General features: G+C 41.8%; 1 protein-coding gene across 6 annotated transcripts in view; it reads left to right on the forward strand.

Moving 5' to 3' along the window:
- Nucleotides 1-17,714, forward strand: part of LOC307178533 (zinc finger protein 350-like) — a 70,312-nt gene extending 52,598 nt beyond the window's left edge. For 3 of the 6 annotated variants that reach the window (XM_079906749.1, XM_079906748.1, XM_079906751.1), the window contains 4 exons: nt 7,018-7,206; nt 8,460-8,586; nt 10,397-10,489; nt 15,663-17,435. In XM_079906749.1, the coding sequence (XP_079762875.1) occupies nt 7,192-7,206; nt 8,460-8,586; nt 10,397-10,489; nt 15,663-17,023 (1,596 nt within the window). In that variant the 5' untranslated portion in view covers nt 7,018-7,191 and the 3' untranslated portion in view covers nt 17,024-17,435. Of the gene's footprint in view, nt 1-6,633; nt 7,207-8,459; nt 8,587-10,396; nt 10,490-15,662; nt 17,436-17,576 lie in introns of those variants that run through there. The other 3 variants (XM_079906752.1, XM_079906750.1, XM_079906753.1) reach the window with 3 other exon arrangements.
- The last annotated feature ends 2,247 nt before the right edge of the window (nt 17,715-19,961 follow it).

Here is a 19,961-nt window from a genome sequence, read left to right on the forward strand (position 1 = left end):
AGAGGCTGTGAGGGCTGAAGCTCTGGACGCCTGGCTGGTGGTTTCGTTGAGGTTCCAGCCTCCACCGCTGGGAAGGAAGGTGGTGCAGCCCAGGACAGGAGTTCGAAACCTTCTGCTTTTTAGGCTTTTATCCAGGGGGATGAGTAACTGCAGATCGAGGGACTAATCCAGCCACACCCGTCTGTTAAGTATCGTCTATGGCTGCTTTCGCAATGAGAAGGCAGGATTGAAACGTTGTGACAGATCTTAACCTTCAAAGTAGAAATGTATAGTATCTATCACTTTGTAGAAAATGTTTGCCAACGCCTGCACTCACCACCTAATATATAGCAGTGGACACTGTTGCTTTTTTGCCTGACAAACATTCCCTCCTTCTTTGCTAATAGAATCTCTGTTTTTAGTTATCCATCCTTCTGGTAGGGTGACCCATATGCCAGTACTGGTTGGTCTTAGTTAATCATGGTGGTTTCAGTTCCCGTTTCTAGTGATCAATTAGTATGAAATGAGCTTAGGTATATAGTGCAGTTCTAGCCAGCAGTATATGTGAAAATCTGCTTGGGATTTATGGGGGGAACGTTTTGTCTTTTACATAAGTAATTCCTTGTGTCTCTTTTTCCACGTCGATGATGATGTTGTCTGAATATAACCTTAATTTTCTGTCCAGTTTCTAATGTTTATAATTCATTCTTATCTCAATGCATTGTCTCTACTCTCCAGTACAAAGGAGGAAAGTGAATGGGGTGGTAGTGGACATCTGTGTCCTTCCTGTTCCCTGCCCTAAAATTCACCTGCTAGATGGTCTGGAGTTAACATGTTTCCAGGATGGAAGGATCATAAAATTATGAGTTCATCCAGGATTTCAAATTTAATGAAATAAAAATATTCATTGTATTCTTTCAGGGCAAAAAAAAAATGTCTATTTTATCTCAGTTATGTCCCCTATTAATTCCTTATATTTTTTTATTTGCACCAGGTTTCTTTCTATCTCACTACAAATGGATATGTGTTGTTGGTCTTTTTAAAGAACAGGCTTTTTCAAAAAGTTTATTTTATTGAAGTATAATTGATTTACAATGTTGTGTTAATTTCTGCTGTACAGCAAAGTGATTCAGTGATACATATATATACATTTTTTTCATATTCTTTTCCATTATGGTTTATCACAGGATATTGAATATAGTCCCCTGTGCTATACAGCAGCATCTTGTTGTTTATTCATTCTATGTATAATAGTTTGCATTTGCTAATTCCAAACTCCCAATCCATCCCTCTTCTAGTTCCCCTCTTCTAGGGCAACCACAAATCTGTTCTCTGTGTAAAGAACAGCGTTTTTCAACTCTTCCATTTATATATTTTTTAATACTTATTTATTTTGGTTGCACTGGGTCTTAGTTGCAGCAGGTGGGCTCATTAGTTGTGGCTCATGGGCTCCTTAGTTGTGGCATGTGGGCTTCTTAGTTGCGGCTCACCAGCTCCTTAGTTGCAACTCGCTGACTCCTTAGTTGTGGCATGCAAACTCTTAGTTGCAGCATCCGTGTAGGATCTAGTTCCCTGAACAGGGATGGAACCCAGGCCCCCTGCATTGGGAGCACAGAATCTTAACCACTGCACCACCAGGGAAGTCCTCACTTATTTGTTAATTTAAAAGATCTACAAGTTAATCAGTATAAAATTATTGCCCAGCTTGAGAAACAGAACACTGCCAGCACCCCAGTGGTGTTCTGTGAGCCACTTCGCAATTATATTACATCTTCATACTCAAAGGTAATTACCATCCGGTTCGAGATACCAAGCAGTTTAAGTCTTTTCTTTATAGTTGTATCATATAAAAAATTAATCATTCCTAATCATTATATTTTATTTAGTTGTGCCTATTTTTAACTACATGTCAGTGTTACTATACAGATTTTTTTAACTGTCAGTCTTCTTTTACTCAATATTTTAAAGAATTATTCATGCTTTTGCACAGAGGATTTTTTGTGGTTTTGTTTTGTTTTGTTTTTTGCTTTTTTTTTTTCCCTCTGTAACAAGGGTCAGGCAAACATATTGTATGAATATCTATACAGTAAACATTTTAGGAGCTGCAGGACACAGAAAGTCTCTCACGTTGCTTTTTGGTTTTGTTTTACAGTTCTTTGAAAGTGTAGAAAGTATTCTTAGCTTGCAAGCTGTGTAAAGGTTGTTTTTTAATAGCATTCCATAGTTTGAATATATGTCAGTTTTTTCTACTATTAATTAAACTTGTAATGCTTGCAGTTTGGGTTGTTATGAATAATGTTGCTGTGAAAATTCTTGTACATATCTTCTGGTTCAAATGTGTCCTTACTTTAGTGGGGGATAGATATATAACTTAGATGTATACTCAGAGTGAGATTTCTGTGTCTTAGGATGTGTATAACTTCAGCCTAAATGGATGATGCCAAAATGTTTTCCAAAGTGACTATCCAGTTCCTCCAGCGGAAGGAATATATAATTTGCATTATGGTGTCCTTCATTTTTTTTTTTTTTTGAATGAGGACTTTTTTTTTTTTTTTTTTTTTTTTTTTTTTTTTTTTTTTGCGGTACGCGGGCCTCTCACTGCTGTGGCCTCTCCCGTTGCGGAGCACAGGCTCCGGACGCGCAGGCTCAGTGGCCATGGCTCACGGTCCCAGCCGCTCCGCGGCATGTGGGATCTTCCCAGACGGGGCATGAGCCCGTGTCCCCTGCATCGGCAGGCGGGCTCTCAACCACTGCGCCACCAGGGGAGCCCCCGAGAACTCTTTTTAAAAAAAAAAAAATTATTTACTTATTTAGCTGCTCCGGGTCTTAGTTGCGGCATGTAGGATCTAGTTCCCTGACCAGGGATCGAACCCGGGCCCCCTGCATTGGGAGTGCGGAGTCTTAGCCAGTGGACCACCAGGGAAGTCCCTATGGTGTGCTTCATATATAGCTTGTTTAAAATATCTTTCCATACCCTAATGTCATTGAGAGATTCTCCTATATTATCCCCTAAAGGTTCTTATTAATTTGCCTCTCCCACTGAAATTGACAGTTCTCCCCCAAAATGATTTTTGTGTATATTGTGAGATGGGGTTCACCATTGTTCTTTGAATCCCCCAAACCCCAGCATGAATATCTGATTGTCCCAGCACCATTTTTTTTTTTTTTTTTTTTTTGGGTTTGCGGGCCTCCCTCTGTTGTGGCCTCTCCCGTTGCGGAGCACAGGCTCCGGACACGCAGGCTCAGCAGCCATGGCTCACGGGCCCAGCCGCTCCGCGGCACGGGGGATCCTCCCGGACCGGGGCACGAATCCGCGTCCCCTGCATCGGCAGGCGGACTCCCAACCACTGTGCCACCAGGGAAGCCCCCCCCAGCACCATTTTTAAAAAGAGACATCCTTATCCTCTTCTCTGTAATGCTACTTCTGTTATCTAGTCTCTATATATGCATCTCTGTTTATAAGCATTTGATTTTGTTCCATTTGTCTATCATTGTACTAATATTGTACTGTCATAACTAAAGTAATTTTAAGTCCTCATAATTGATAGATGGATATAGTTATCAGCTTAGGATTTTGATTGAGGTTTCATTGGATTTATATATATATATGGGAAACATGACATTTTTATTTTTTAAAAAGTTTTATTGGAGTACAGTTGATTTACAATGTTGTATTAGTTTCAGGGGTACAACAAAGTGATTCAGTTATACATATACATATATTCATCCTTTTTCAGATTCTTTTCCCATATAGATTATCACAGAATACTGAGTTGAGTTCCTGTGCTATGCAGTAGGTCCTTGTTGGTTATCTATTTTATATGTAGTAGCGTGTGTATGTTAATCCCAAGCTCCTAATTTATCCCTCCCCTCTACGTTTCTCCTTTGGTAACCATAAATTTGTTTTCAAAATCTGTGAGTGTGTTTCTGTTTTGTAAATAAGTTCATTTGTATCATTTTTTAAAAATTAGATTCCACATGAGTGATATAATATCGTATTTGTCTTTCTCTGTCTGCCTTACTTCACTTAGTATGATAATCTCTAAGTCCATCCATGTTGCTGCAAATGGCATTATTTCCTTCTTTTTCATGGCTTAGTACTATTCCATTGTATCTATGTACCACATCTTTATGCGTGCCACTGTCAATGGACATTTGGGTTGCTTCCATGTCTTGGCTATTGTAAATAGTGCTGCAATGAACATTGGGGTGCGTGTATCTTTTTGTATTATGGTTTTTTCTGGATATATGCCCAGGAGTGGGATTGCTGGGTCACATGGTTGTTCTCTTAAAAAAACCTAAAAAGAGAACATACTGTTGTTCTCCATAGTGGTTGTACCAATTTACATTACCACCAACAGTGTAGGAGGGTTCCTTTTTCACCACACCCTCTCCAGCTTTTATTGTTTGTAGAATTTTTGATGATGGCCATTCTGACCAGTGTGAGATGATACCTCATAGTAGTTTTGATTTGCATTTCTCTGATAACTAGTGATGTTGTGCATCTTTTCATGTGCTTTTTGGCCATCTGTATGTCTTCTTTGGAGAAATGTCTATTTAGATCTTCTGCCCATTTTTTAAAAATACATTGATTTTTTAAAAAACTAATTTATTTATTTTTGGTCGCGTTGGGTCTTCATTGCTGCGCACAGGCTTTCTCTGGTTGCAGTGAGCGGTGCAGTGAGCAGTGGTTACTCTTTGTTGTGGTGCACGGGCTTCTCATTGCGGTGGCTTCTCTTCTTGTGGAGCACAGGTCTAGGTGCGTGGGCTTCAGTAGTTGTGGCACACAGACTCAGTAGTTGTGGCTCACGGGCTCTAGAGCGCAGGCTTAGTAGTTCTGGTGCACGGGCTTAGTTGCTCCGCAGCACGTGGGATCTTCCCAGACCAGGGATCAAACCTGTGTCCCCTAAACTGGCAGGTGGATTCTTAACCACTGCACCACGAGGGAAGTTCCATTCTGCCTTTTTTTTTTTTTTTTTTTTTGCGGTACGCGGGCCTCTCACTGTTGTGGCCTCTCCCGTTGTGGAGCACAGGCTCCGGACTCGCAGGGTCAGCGGCCATAGCTCACGGGCCTAGCCGCTCTGTGGCATGTGAGATCTTCCTGGACCAGGGCACGAACCCATGTCCCCTGCATCGGCAGGCGGACTCTCAACCACTGTGCCACCAGGGAAGCCCCTGCCCATTTTTTGATTATGTTGTTTGGGTTTTTGTTTTTTTTTTTGACATAGAGCTGCATGAGCTGTTTGTATATTTTGGAGGTTAATCCGTTGTTGGTCACTTGGTTTGCAGATATTTTCTCCCATTCTGTGGATTGTCTTTTCTTTTTGATTATGGCTTCCTTTGCTGTGCAGACACTTTTAAGTCTTACTAGGTCCCATTTGTTTATTTTTGTTTTTATTTTCATTACTCTAGGAGGTGGATCAAAAAATATATTGCTGCAATTTATGACAGAGTGTGCTGCCTGTATTTTCCTCTAAGAGTTTTATAGTGTCCGGCCTTACATTTAGGTCTTTGATCCATTTTGAGTTCATTTTTGTGTATGGTGTTAGAGAATGTTCTAATTTCATTCTTCTACATGTAGTATCTAGTTTTCCCAGCACCACTTATTGAAAGACTGTCTTTTTTCCATTATATATTCTTGCCTCCTTTGTCATAGATTAATTGACCATAGGTGCGTGGGTTGACATGACGTCTTTAAAATGCTTGGTTTTCTGAATCGTATTCATAGTTCATCATTCCATTTATTTAAGTCTGTTAAAATTTTTGTCAGTATTCCTACTTATCATATATTTTTTATATTCTTCAAAATGATTTTGTTTATAAATTTTGTTTGTTGGTGACCTATTTGTTCTGTCAGTTAATGGGATACGCGTGTTAAGTCTTCAACCGTTAGTCTGGATTTATTTCTTCTTGGTTTTTTGGGTCCATTTTTGCTGTATATATTTCAAAGCAATATTATTAGGTGCATAGAAATTGCAAATTTCTATAATGTGCTGAATTGAACCTCTTACTAGTAAGCATTTTTCTTTCTCTGTAGTAATTTTTGGGCTTTCTGGTCCATTTTGTCTGAGAATACACCAGAGTGTCTGTGGTTACTCTTTCCATGGTTTATCTTTTTCTAACCTTTTATTCTCTAGCTTTCCATATCATTATGTTTCATACATGTCACCTAGAGTAGCATGTTTTTGGGTTTTGCGTAATTAACTAAATTGCTTGTTCTATTTATACTGAATATAATTCTTAGTATGTTTTGTTTTAATATAGTCATCTAAGTGTACTGTATTTGCCCCACTAGTTCTCTTTTTTTGCCTTGTTTTGAATGAATTTCTTCTCATTCTGTTTCCCCCTTCCATTAGGTTGGAAATTATGTACTTTGAGACAATTGTCAGTTTTCACCATGACACTAGAAATTACATACAGCATGGAAGCTTTCTTTGTCAAATGTTTACGTTGATTAGCACTTTTACACTCTTCTCTGACAGGGGTCTTAAGCATCTCAACTTTATTTACCAGTTTCCAATTTATTTACAATATTGTGTATTTTTAAAAAATGTATCTTAAACAGCCTAAGGTATTATCATCATTGCTTAATAAGAGAATGCTTCTGGTTTGCCCAGTACATTGGTTTTCAAACTGAAGTGTGTGTACTCACAGGGTGTATAAAAACGCTTGAGGAGGTTCCTGAGCGCACACGGTTTAAAGGAAAGCAGTGCCCAGCGCCTCTCCTCCCATACGGTCCCTTTTGTATAATTGAGCTGCCTGAGAGTCTCCTGCTCCTGAGGCCTGCTGCGAGGATGGATCTCGTTTCCCTCATTCCCTCTGACAGTCACCCCACTTCAACTTCACGGAATAAAGGAATACCCGCTCCACAGTCAGAATCTTAGCCTTTTTGGCCAGAGGAATAAAGCCGTCTGGGGTAAAAATGGGACACTCGGCAATGCTGTGGGCATTGGGCTAAGGTGAGCGCCCAGGAGCAGCGTTAGCATCTGGGTCTAGAGGAAATGTACCCTCAGCTTGAATTTTCTCCTCAACCCACAGGTCCTGACTCCCCAGGAGCAAAAGAATCAGTAGAAGGAGGAAGAAGTTACAGGATTTGGTATCAGCATTACTGGGGACATGCTTGATTGAAGACAGAACAGAATTTAGAGCAGATCCAGAAGACACAGCGACAGAGCCTCCTTGTTGCCAGCTGTTTTCAGAAAACAGAAGAAAATGATCCAGGCCCAGGTGACTTTTGGTTTGTTTTATTCTTTCCTTTGTTCCCGAATGGATTTGTTAGTTGTCTGAGTCATTCTAGGTAATTATTGCATGTAAGGGTGTCTTGGGGACCCTGGGTGTCTTTGTAGCCTGCTTCTGAAGTGAGGGTGATCCAGGGGACCCCAGAAATTGCAGCCGGTGTCTGAAGGGAGAGCAGTTCTATGGTTACTGTTTTCTCAGGCTTTGCAGTATGTCTGACTCTTGATTTCCGTGTTCGAATCCGAATTCTTTCTTTTTAATTAATTGATTTATTTATTTATGTATTTATTTTTGGCTGCATTGGGTCTTCGTTGCTGCACGCGGGCTTCTCATTGCGGTGGCTTCTCTGTTGCGGAGCACGGGCTCTAGGTGCACGGGCTGCAATAGTTGTGGCACGCGGGCTCAGTAGTTGTGGCTAGCGGGCTCTAGAGTGCAGGCTCAGTAGTTGTGGCACACAGGCTTAGCTGCTCCGCAGCATGTGGGATCTTCCCGGACCAGGGCTCGAACCTGTGTTCACTGCATTGACAGGCAGATTCTTAACCACTGTGCCACCAGGGAAGTCCCCAAATCTGAATTCTTAATCTACAGTTTTCTTTTCTTTTGTTTCTTTTTTTTCCCCACACCACATGGCTTGCAGATCTTAGTTCCCTGACCAGGATTGGAACTGGTACCCGCTGCAGTGGAAGTGTGGAGTCCTAACTACTGGACTGCCAGGGAATTCCTGGCAGTTTATTTCCTGGCAAAATCAATATATTGCATTTATTTTTGTTCATTACACAACTGACTCAGTCATCCCGATTCCACTGGCATATATGTTTGTCCCATACATATATATACATACATATATATGTATGAATGTGGTGTTTTCTAGGTTAACAAGATGATTTAACTTCTACATATTATAGAAACGTCTATGAGAGACTTCACTGGTGGTACAGTGGTTAAGACTCTGTGCTTCTACTGTAGGGAGCACAGGTTCAATCCCTGGTTGGGGAAATAAGATCCCGCAAGCCACGCGATGCGGCCAAAAAAAAAAAAAAAAGAAATGGCTAATGATAAATGGATGGATGACTGACTACACAATTACAGTTAATTGAATCCTAGTATTTTATTAGGCTTTTGCTTCTTCCATGTGTCTAGATATACAGATCTAGCCTATAAAGTGGAAATGAGAAGACAAACTTTAACATTTCTTCCATATCATCAAAAAGAGATCAGTTCATTAAACACCACTGTTATTACAGGAAACCCTGACATTTGAGGATGTGGCAGTGGACTTCACATGGGAGGAGTGGCAGCTCCTGGCCCCTCCTCAGAAGGACCTGTATCGGGATGTGATGCTGGAGAACTATAGCAACCTGCTCTCCGTGGGTGAGGACGGCTCCCCTGGGTCCCTGAGAGGGTCCCCAGTCAGTGGGGTTTCCTTTCTCAGCTTCTGAAAGCTTTGGATTCTCTGTGATTCTCTGAAGCAGTAGATTCTCGGTCCTGTCTCTGGCCCAAGAGAAGTGGGTATATTCTCCTTTCTCTTGAGAGAAACGCCTCTATTTTGTAGCTGTGTATAATGCTATGATTTATATTAAGAAATATATATATTTGGTCTTCATCCCCAATTCTGGCACAGAGCTCCTAAAATCCATGGAATTTCCTAAGTTATAAGAGGGTAAAGGAGAAATGGGTGTCTTTTGTTATTAATATAAGGGACCCTTACCACGGCATGTGAGTTTATGTTAATGAGGTGATTTTGGGAAGGCCACTCGATAACCTAAGATTGCGGGCTGGTCGCTGAGCTCACCACCCATGATTTAGAGGGTTGCAAATTTCAGTCCCGCCTCCACCCCACCTCTGGGGAGAACAAATGGCTGGAGATTAAATCATCATCACCAAAGCCCGATTTTTTTTGTTTTTTTGACAATTAGAACATAGTTTAATAAGTCCTTGGTCAGAGGAGTTTGATTCTTCTCTGCATACCTGTATATGCATACTGCAAACAGCAATGCTTTAAAAATGATCAACACAATGACCACAGCTTGTACCATTTTAACTACAATAATGAATAATTTCCATATCTGCTGCAACATATAGAGTTTCTACTAAACAATCAGTCATTTATAATTAAAAATTCAGCAGCAACTGTGAGGGTCTCTTGTCACACCCATCTTCTCTGTGCAGTTACCATTTTCCAGCTCTCTCCCCCATTAAGTCAGTGGTTCTCAACTGGGGTCAATTTGGTTCCCAGGGGACATTTGACAATGTCTGGAAATATTTCAAAGCCTCATGATTTAATCCGTCATGGCTATATAGTGAAGCCTCCATGAAACCCCACAGCGGCAGGCTCGGAGAGCTTTCAGATTGGTGGCCACTTGGCGGTGCCAGGGGAGGGGTGCCCCCAGAGAGAGCATGGAAGCTCTGTGGCCTTTCCCACATGCCTTGTACTGTATTCTCTTCCATCTGGCTGTTCCTGAGTTGTATCCTTTTATTTTTTTATTGATTTATTTTTAAGTTTTTAATTTTTATTTATTTTTTTATTGTAGTAGAATTGCTTTACAATGTTGTGTTAGTTTCTGCTGTACAATGAAGTGAATCAGCACTGTGTATACCTATATCCCTTCCCTCTTGGACCTCCCCCCCTTCCCCACCACATATAGGTCATCACAGAGCACTGAGCTGAGCTCCCTGTGTATCCTTTTATAATAAACTGGTGACCTAGTAAGTAAACTGTCTTCTTGATTTCTGTCTGCTGCTCTAGTGAATTAATCGAACCTGAGAAAGGGAGTCATGGGAACTTCTGATCTATTCATGGTTGATCAGAAGCCCAGGAAACAGCCTGAATTTACAGTTGGTGCCAGAAATGCAGGAGCGGAGCCGAAGTCTTATGAGAGTGTACCCCTAACCTGTATTATCTGACCCTATCACCAGGTAGATCGTGTCAGAATTGAATTAAATCGGAGGACACCCCGTCAATGTCAGTTGGTGTTGCAGAATTCCTTGATGTGTGGAAAACCCACATATCTGGTGTCAGAAGTGAAGTAGAAGGATTGACAGGAGAGGAGACTCACAGAGGGGTGTGTTTTTCCTTCAAAATGTGAAAACCGTATTGTCCTCAGAGGTAGGATTCTGTGGTTTTCATCGACCCCATGCGCCATTCACTGCGTCTAAATCTTGTATCATTTTCCATGAATAGGTTTTCAAGCCAGCAAACCAAATGTACTGTCCAAGTTGGGTCAAGGAGAACCATGGACGATGGAAGATGAAATCCACTGTCAAACCCGTTCAGGTGAGTGAGAGACCAGCAAGGTGACAGGCTGTGGAAATCCCGGTGCCAGACCTCTTTTTCTTTGTAGGAGTTTAGAGAAAAATGTATCCCATCTTAGGGAAGATTCTATCTTTTCTGGGATTTGTTTCTTCTTTATTTTACCCCCATCTTGTTTTTTGTTTGCATAGTTTTCTTTTTCCTAGGGTTCTCATATCTTTTTTTTTAAATAAACTTATTTATTTTTTGGCTGCACTGGATCTTCGTTGCTGCATGCAGGGTTTCTCTAGTTGCGGCAAGTGGGAGCTATGCTTCGTTGCTTCATGCAGGGTTTCTCTAGTTGCGGCGAGTGGGGATTACTCTTCGTTGCAGTGCATGTGCTTCTCATTCAGCTTCTCTTGTTGCGGAGCACGGGCTCTAGGCACGTGGGCTTCAGTAGTTGTGGCACACAGACTCAGTAGTTGTGGTTCGCGGGCTCTAGAGCACAGGCTCAGTAGTTGTGGCGCACGGTCTTAGTTGCTCTGTGGCATGTGGGATCTTCTCGGACTGGGGCTCGAACCCGTGTTCCCTGCATTAGCAGGCAGATCCTTAACCAATGCACCACCAGGGAAGTCCCCGGATTCTCATATCTTTTCCTTCTTCTTCATACACTTCCACCTCCTTTTCTATGAAATTCCACCTTCCAAGGCCTCTCTCCAAAGAGAAAACTTTTGAATTCCTCAATGTCTTCTGGTTACTGCACCTTTCTGCCCCACTGGTAATGTTGATTTCCTTCCTCACATCCACCCCATCTTGGATGCCGAGCCCCAAAGTAAACTGGTCTTCACTGTGCCTTGTCCAAGCTCTGAGGTTTTCCAAAGGTTTTGTTTTCCATTTTACTCAATGATCTCCTAACCTTCCAAGTTTTCTTCATTCTAACAAGCTAATAAACTCCTTTGGTTCCCTGGAGAAGACTCCCAAATTGATCTCTCCCCCATGTTCTCCACCACAGACTTGGCTTCTATATAATTTACTCATCTCAATGGCAGCTCTCCTGCGTTTCCAGTAGCTGCAAGGACCTAAGATAATCTTCCCTCCCAGGAAACCCTAGAGGTTTAGGTTCTCCCTTATTCCTGTGCATCCTCCATCCTGGCCATTCAGGCATTACCTCACATGTTCCCCACCAGCAGAGCTCTCTTCTGTTAAGGGATCTGCTGCTCATGATGAATTTTTTTTTTTTTTTTTTTTTTTTGTGGTACGCGGGCCTCTCACTGTTGTGGCCTCTCCCGTTGCGGAGCACAGGCTCCGGACGCGCAGGCTCAGCGGCCCAGCCGCTCCGCGGCATGTGGGATCCTCCCGGACCGGGGCACGAACCCGCGTCCCCTGCATCGGCAGGCGGACTCTCAACCACTGTGCCACCAGGGAAGCCCCATGATGAATTTTTAACTAGAAATGTTATTTTAACATCCTGTGTTCTCAGTTCCAACCTCAACACAATCATAACTCTTGCCTACTTTGAATTATTAATTCCTTTGTGTATTTACTGATTTTGAACTTTCTTCTCCTTGATTGTTGACATTACTATTGTCTTCATTTCCCTAAAATTTTCATTTTTCTTCCCACTGGATCCTGATGACATTTAGTCTCCACTAACCACATTTTCTGGCAGTTAAAATTCTTCTTTCCATGATCTCCATGATATGATATCATCTTGCTCAGAAAGAGATAGATTTCCATCTTCTTTCCTAAATTCTCCCCAATGTGTTCCATACATGTAATTGCTTCTTTGATTCATTCCTCTATTTTTCAAAATCTTTTTTCTTTTCTTTTTTTCATTCCTCTGTATTTTCTGATTGCCTAGTGCATGCTGGAAGGTAAGAACAGTGGAAAAAAGTATACAAATGATCATGAGTTTTTAGTCTATGAGAAAGGAGGTAAGGAATTGATAACAATAAACAAATAATATACCTAGGGAGTGAAAAGTGCTGTGGTAAAACTTTAGTCAGCATTATGGAAGAGTAGATGCTGGGGCTCCTCCTTTAGGCAGGGAACACCTCTCAGGTAAGGTGCCTCTGAGCCAAGAAATGCGGGAAGTTAGTAGGCTGCCGGGTTAGGAGTTTTCCAAGTACAGCGGCTAGCAAATTTAAAAGGCCACGCCACGAATGAGTTTAAGAGACATTAAGGAGCCCATGTGGACAGAGCAGAGTGTGCTTTCAGGAACGTGATGGGAATAAGCCGAAGAGGCAGTAGCAGTGGGGACAGGCAGGAGCGGGGGGTGGTGGATAAGGTTGGTCATGTACTCAATTTCAAGAAATCGAGATTTTATTCCTAATAAGATGAGAAAACACGAGGAGTTCTTGAGTACTGGAATGACATGAAATAATTTACATTTTTCAAGAAATCCCTTTGGCTTCTGTGTAGAAAGCAGACCATAGTGGGCAGGGGGCAAGCAGGAAAGCCTTGTAGCAGGCTATTGCAAAAAACATGGTGACAGGGAGAATGGTTGACTGCAGCATGGGTGGAGGGGTGAGTGTTGGTTGGATTCTGGATATGCTGCTTATAGAGGGCAAATGAGAGTTGACATTTAAATAAATATGGGCTGAGCGGAAAAAACAGATGAAGGTTGATGTTAAGGTTTTGGGGTCAAAATTACTTTCAGGGATGTAAAGCAGCATGACTACATCATGAGTGCTTGGACTTGGCCCTGTGCTTTAGGAATAAGAAGTCTTGATTTTTTTTTTAAATTGAAGTATGGTTGATTTGTATTAATTTCTTTTTTTATTAATTTATTTAATTTTTTAATTTTAATTTTTATTTTTGGCTGTGTTGGGTTTTGGTTGCTGTATGCGGGCTTTCTCTATTGCAGCGAGCAGGGGCTACTCTTCATTGCAGTGCACAGGCTTCTCATTGCAGTGGCTTCTCTTGTTGAGGAGCTCGGGCTCTAGGCGCGCAGGCTTCAGTAGTTGTGTCTCGCGGGCTCTAGAGCGCAGGCTCAGTAGTTGTGGCTTACAGGCTTAGTTGGTCCGTGGCATGTGGGGGTCTTCCCGGACCAGGGCTCGAACCCGTGTCCCCTGCATTGGCAGGCGGATTCTTAACCACTGCGCCATCAGGGAAGTCCCTATCACAGGATATTGAATATAGTTCCCTGTGCTATACGGTAGGACCTTGTGGTTTATCCATTCTGTATGTAATAGTTTGCATCTGCTAATCCCAGACTCCCAATCCATCCCTCCCTAAAATCTTGTTTGTTAAGGTGAGTTGAGCAGGTCGATGAGGGATGCAAGCAGTAGTTTCCCTGGGTGAGGAGTGTTCCAAAATAAACCTGGAAATTTCAAAGGCTTGAAGCAAGAGCATGTCTGAAGAACTTTCGGAAGCCTGTTTGGATGGAACATAGAGAGCATGACTGGAGACATAGGGTCAGTGGGGTAGAGGCTGGGGGCTGGGGAGCAGGTCACGTAAGGGCCTTTCAAGGATACATCAAGACCTTGATTTTTTAAGAAATTAATTTATTTTTTATTGGAGTATAGTTGATTTACAATGTTATGTTTGTTTCAGGTGTACAGCAAAGCAATTCAGCTATCTGTCGATCTATCTATATTCTTTTTCAGATTCTTTTCCTTTATAGGTTATTACAAAATATTGACTATCGTTCCCTGTGCTGTACAGTAGGTCCTTGTTGTTTATCTATTTTATATGTCGTAGTGTGTGTATGTTACTCCCAAATTCCTAGTTTATCCCTTCCCCCCACCTTTCCCCTTTGGTAACCATAGTTTGTTGTCTATGTCAAGACCTTGATTTTATTCATAATGAGATGAGAAAAGATTAGGGAGTTTTGAGTAGAGGAGGCTTGATGTGATATAATTGGTGCTAAAAGGTTCCGTTTGGCTAATGTGTAGAAAATAGACAGGCACTGGCAGGGGAGGGACAAGAAAGCCAGGGAGGAGGCTACAGCTGTGGTGTGAGAGAGAGTGATTGGCTTCGTGAGGGTGGAAGGAGTGGGTGCCTGTCCCTTTCTGGGTGTATCTTAAAGGAGGCCAGGCAGGATTGATCATTGTGCTGGATATTGTGTGTGAGCGAGAGAAACAAATGCTGAGGAGTTTTGTCATGGTGAAGGAGAAGAGTGGAGTTGGCAGTGACTGTGCCGGAGGTGGAGGAGACCTAGCCTGGGAAACCAGTTCTGTTTTGGAGATTGTAAGTTAGATGTGCTTGGAGTTCTGTGCTGTGTCATTTTCTTCATTCCCCTCATGGAGACCACAACAATGGATCCATGGGGAGGCCTGTCTCCCTCCAAAATGAGCCCTGGTTTCCTCCACCTCTCTCCCTCTCCATTGCTCCTTCCCACCAGGTTTTCCAACCTGCAGCTGTTTTCCTTGTGTCTATCTCTGCCCTGCAAAGTGGTTTTACCCACCTATAGTATGGGCTCCGTGAACACGAGGAGTACGTTTGCGAATCCCCAACACTAGCACCGTTCCTGGTACACAGAGGTGATCAGTAAGGATCTGTGGAATGAATGAGTCCATCCCTCCCCAGTTTGGATGAGGTGGCCCTGCAACCTGTGGTCTCCTGCTCACAGGAAATTGCTTGTATTTTACAGTCTCTCCATGTTTTGTAAGGTTAGTATTTAGAAAGTATTCAAATCTATATTTATTCATTTTGAATTGTCCAACCCTGTGTTTTACACAAACTACGTTTACCTTTTGGTTGGTTTGTATTGTTTGTTCCAATGTGCAGGGAACATTAAACATGGAATTTTATTTACACTTATATAATAGGAACATCACTAAAACGACTCCTCGCATCAAGGTTTTTTTTTTAATTAATTAATTAATTTTTGGCTGTGTTGGGTCTTTGTTGCTGTGTGTGGGCTTTCTCTAGTTGCGGCTAGCGGGGGCTACTCTTCATTGCAGTGTGAGGGCTTCTTATATTTGGTTTTTGTTCATTTACAGTGTCTTCTCTTGCTGCAGAGCATGTGTTATAGGTGCACAGCCTTCAGCAGTTGTGGCCCATGGGCTCAGTAGTTGTGGCTCGCAGGTTCCAGAGCGCAGGCTTGGTAGTTGTGGCGCATGGGCTTAGCTGCTCCGTGGCATATGGGATCTTCCCGGACCAGGAATTGAACCTGTGTCCCCTGAGTTGGCAGGAGGATTCTTAACCACTGCACCACCAGGGAAGCCCTGCATCAAGGTATTTTTAAGAAATTCATTGTTCTTCTCTTTCCTAGAAATCTGGAAAGTTGATGATCACCTACTGGAGCACTTACAAAATGAGAGCATGGAGAAGAGACTAGAACAATGGCATGAACAGAACCCACTGGAATATTTTGTTCATCAGAGCAGAACTCATTTTCTGTTCAGGCAAAATCATGATGTGTTTGACTTACATGGAAAAAGTATGAAATCAGATTTAACTTTACTTCCCCAGAGCAGGAGCTATGAAATAAAGATCCCTGCTGAGTTTCCTGGCGATGGGAAATCCTATCTCCATGCTGACAATGAACAATTTCATACTGAAATTAAATCTCCCGAAAGCCAAAAACCCATCAGCTCTAAGACCCAATTCAGCAAGCATCAGAAAACCCAAAAAATAGAGAAGCCTCATGTATGTGGTGAATGTGGGAAAGCTTTCATCAAAAAGTCTTGGCTCACTGATCACCAGATAATTCATACAGGAGAGAAGCCCCATCGATGTAACATGTGTGGGAAAGCATTCTCTAGAAAGTTCATGCTCACTGAACATCAGAGAACACATACAGGAGAGAAACCTTATGAATGCACTGAATGTGGCAAAGCCTTCCTCAAGAAATCACGGCTCAATATACATCAGAAAACCCATACCGGAGAGAAACCGTATATATGCAGTGACTGTGGGAAAGGCTTCATCCAGAAGGGAAATCTCATTGTACATCAGCGAATTCACACAGGCGAGAAACCTTACATATGCAATGAATGTGGAAAAGGCTTCATCCAGAAGACTTGCCTCATTGCACATCAGAGATTTCACACAGGAAAGACTCCTTTTGTGTGCAATGAATGTGGAAAATCCTGTTCCCAGAAGTCGGGTCTCATTAAACATCAAAGAATTCACACAGGAGAGAAACCCTTTGAATGCAGTGAATGTGGGAAAGCCTTCACTACAAAGCAAAAGCTCATTGTTCATCAAAGAACTCATACAGGAGAGAGACCCTATATCTGCAATGAGTGTGGGAAAGCTTTTGCCTACATGTCTTGCCTTGTTAAACATAAGATAATACACACAAGAGAGAAACGTGGAGATTCAGCCAAGGTGGAAAATCATCCCTCAGAGAGTCACAACTCCTCACAGACTAGTGATGTTATGCAGGAGAAAACCCCTGTAAATTCAGTGACTATGCAGGTGCCTTCAGTGGCCCCTCAGACATCAGTAAACATAAGTGAACTCCTAGCAAATAGGAATGTAGTCATAGTGGGACAACCTGTGGCCAGATGTGCACCCACAGGAGATAACAGAGGTTTTGCACAGGAGAGAACCCTTATGAATGCATTGAATGTAGTCGTGCCTTCAGTGGTCAATTACATCTTATTTTATGTCACAGAAAACCAGTAGAAAAAAAACTCAGAGACATACTATGTGAAAAAGATATAAATTATTGAGCAAAAAATTTTAGCTTATATGGTGGCTGAAAAAGTATATACTGAGAGAAATTGTATAAATGCTGAGACTGTGAACGCATGATGTACCCATCCAATTAGATACATGCATTGATACAGAGACATAATCTGATGTTAACCCAAATACATACACATCAATTGCTCTGTTGTGTCAGTCGAATGAATGAAAGAAGGCTGAGTTCAACTAAGTGGAGAAAATAGTTGAAGTTTTTAAACATATAATTTGTATGTGGAAGGTTGCTATGAAAAAAAAAAAACACAACAGGGCTAATATTGGATTGGTGGGATACTGGGCGTGTATATATCAATTCAGTTTCTGGAAGGCCAAGGTGAAGCATTAATTGAAAACTGGGATGTCTATCTTAAACTCTGAGAAATTTACATTGTGCAAATAGATTGAGCCAGTTTGATTGAGTCTCAGATTGAGTCATTTTGTTCATTTACTGAGTATTTTTCGAATACTTCCTTTTTACTGGGTCCTGTTCTAGGAGCTGAGGATACAGTGGTGACCAAACCCGAAAAAGCCCATGATCTCCTGGAGAGAGCTTTGAGGTAACTGGATTATCTTTAAGTGGTACCTTTACACACCAGGTAATCTAATAAGAGGATGTAAATAGGTACACAAGGTGAAATAGACATTTTCTTAGTCCCTTCTGGTTACTATAAGAGAATACCATAGCCTGGGTAGCTTATAAAAACAAATTTATTTCTCACAGTTCTGGAAGCTACAAAGTCCCAGATTAAGGTGCCAGCAGATTCGGTATCTAATGAGGGTTCCTGGTTCATAGAAGACAGTCATCCCACTGTATCCTCACATAGGGGAAAGGGCAAAGGAGCTGTCTGGGATGTCTTTTATAAAGGCACTAATCCAGTCATGAGGGCTCCACCCTCTTGAACCAGTCACTTCTCAAAGGCCCCACTTCTTAATACCATCATATTTTGGGTTTTGTTTTTAATATTTTAATTTTATTGGAGTATAGTTGATTTACAATACTGTGTTAGTTTCAGGTGTACAGCAAAGTGATTCAGTTATACATATACATATATTCATTCTTTTTTAGATTCTTTTCTTCTATAAGTTGTCACAGAATATTGAGTAGAGTTCCCTGTGCTATACAATAGGTCCTTGTTGGTTATCTATCTTATTTATAGTAGTGTGTGTATGTTCATCCCAAGCTCCTGATTTATCCCTCCCACCCCCCCACATTTCCCCTTTGAATACCGTCATATTTTGGATTAAGCCTCCAAATATGAATTTTGGGAGGCATAAACATTCAGTCCTTAGCAGATATGGAGTATTGGTTCAAGGGGTTATGATAATTTCTTGTTTAAGTTGTATATTATTTTGAGGGACGGCAAGGGGTACTCTTAACGGACTTTAAGCACTTCAGGATACAAGTTATTTTTTTAATGCCCAAGTCTTATCCCCCCAGTAGATTAAAAATCCCTTGATTTTGCTATTTAAATGTTAAAGTTTTAACAACAGTCTGTTCCTCAGTTGCACTAAACCACATTTCAGGTGGTCACAATGTAACTAGTGGGTACCACATTGGACAGCACAGACAATGAGCAAAACTTTGTAGCTGACTATGTGGCCGAAAAGTATATACTGAGAAATCTGTCATCATTTCCATCATCCTAGAAAGTTCTACTGGAGAGCCCTGGTTTACGTGATTTTATATTTCCCAGCACAGAAAAATAAAAACCAATTATCTATTGATTTGGAAAGTGAATGAATGAGCTAGTGGACTAATCAGAGTGTTCTGTCACTGAAGGGAATGAGCCATTGGAAGGCAGTCCTAAAGAACACAGCTGTCTTCCCCAAATTGTATGTGATTAGAGACCCAATAACAATATAAACTGGGCAAAGCAAAAAAGGAAAAAGGATCCTCAGAATACAAAGGATAGGAATCTTAGTCTCTAAGAATGGAGGAGAAAATAGGAGATGGGAGGTGACATTCTTTTTTTTTTGCGGTACGCGGGCCTTTCACTGTTGTGGCCTCTCCCATTGCGGAGCACAGGCTCCGGACGCGCAGGCTCAGCGGCCATGGCTCACGGGCCTAGCCGCTCCGCGCCATATGGGATCTTCCCGGACCGGGCAAGAACCCGCGTCCCCTGCATCGGCAAGCGGACTCTCAACCACTGCGCCACCAGGGAAGCCCGGGAGGTGACATTCTTAAAGGATGTTGTGGAGAAGAACCTTTGTCCACAGGACTATCACTCTTGAGAGCTGCCACCATTAAAAAAACTCCAGCTGCACTGTTACCTGCTGAATTGAGATGTGTTTTCATTATTCTTTCTCCCTCTTCTGGGAGTGGGGCTCTTGGCCTCTCACTAGCCAGAGTACTTTTCCTTAATCTCCTAACTATCCTGTAGTTATCCTAACTATTCTAGTTATAAATAGTTGGGTCTTGTTAATAGGAAAGGAAATGGAAATTTGCCATGTTGTGGCCGGCTCAGAATTCAATCTGAAACGCTGGATTATTGGGTAGTTCCCTCCTTCAGATGTATTTTAAAGCACCAACACTGTGTGAGATGCTGTATTCCACACTGAAGATACATCAATGAACAACAGAGGCAAGGGAACAGCCTTTAAGGACCTTATAATATGAGGGAGAGAGTCAATGGATTATATGTCAGTAAGTGATAAGTCCTATGAAGAAACATAGAGCCTAGTAATGGTAATTTATAGTAATGTATTGGTAATAATGGGGGAGGCCCTCCCCCCAAGCTTTTCTCTATATAATTTGAGCCAAGACTGAAGTACTGAGGGGAGTCACCCATCATAATATTGGTAACCAGAGAACATTCCAGGACTGTTTCTAATGATTGTATATGACAGGCTTTCTGCCTCAGATTCTCTGAGAAACTTA

This window comes from Stenella coeruleoalba (assembly GCF_951394435.1).
Source record: "Stenella coeruleoalba genome assembly, chromosome: 20".
NCBI classification, from domain to species: Eukaryota; Metazoa; Chordata; class Mammalia; order Artiodactyla; family Delphinidae; genus Stenella; species Stenella coeruleoalba.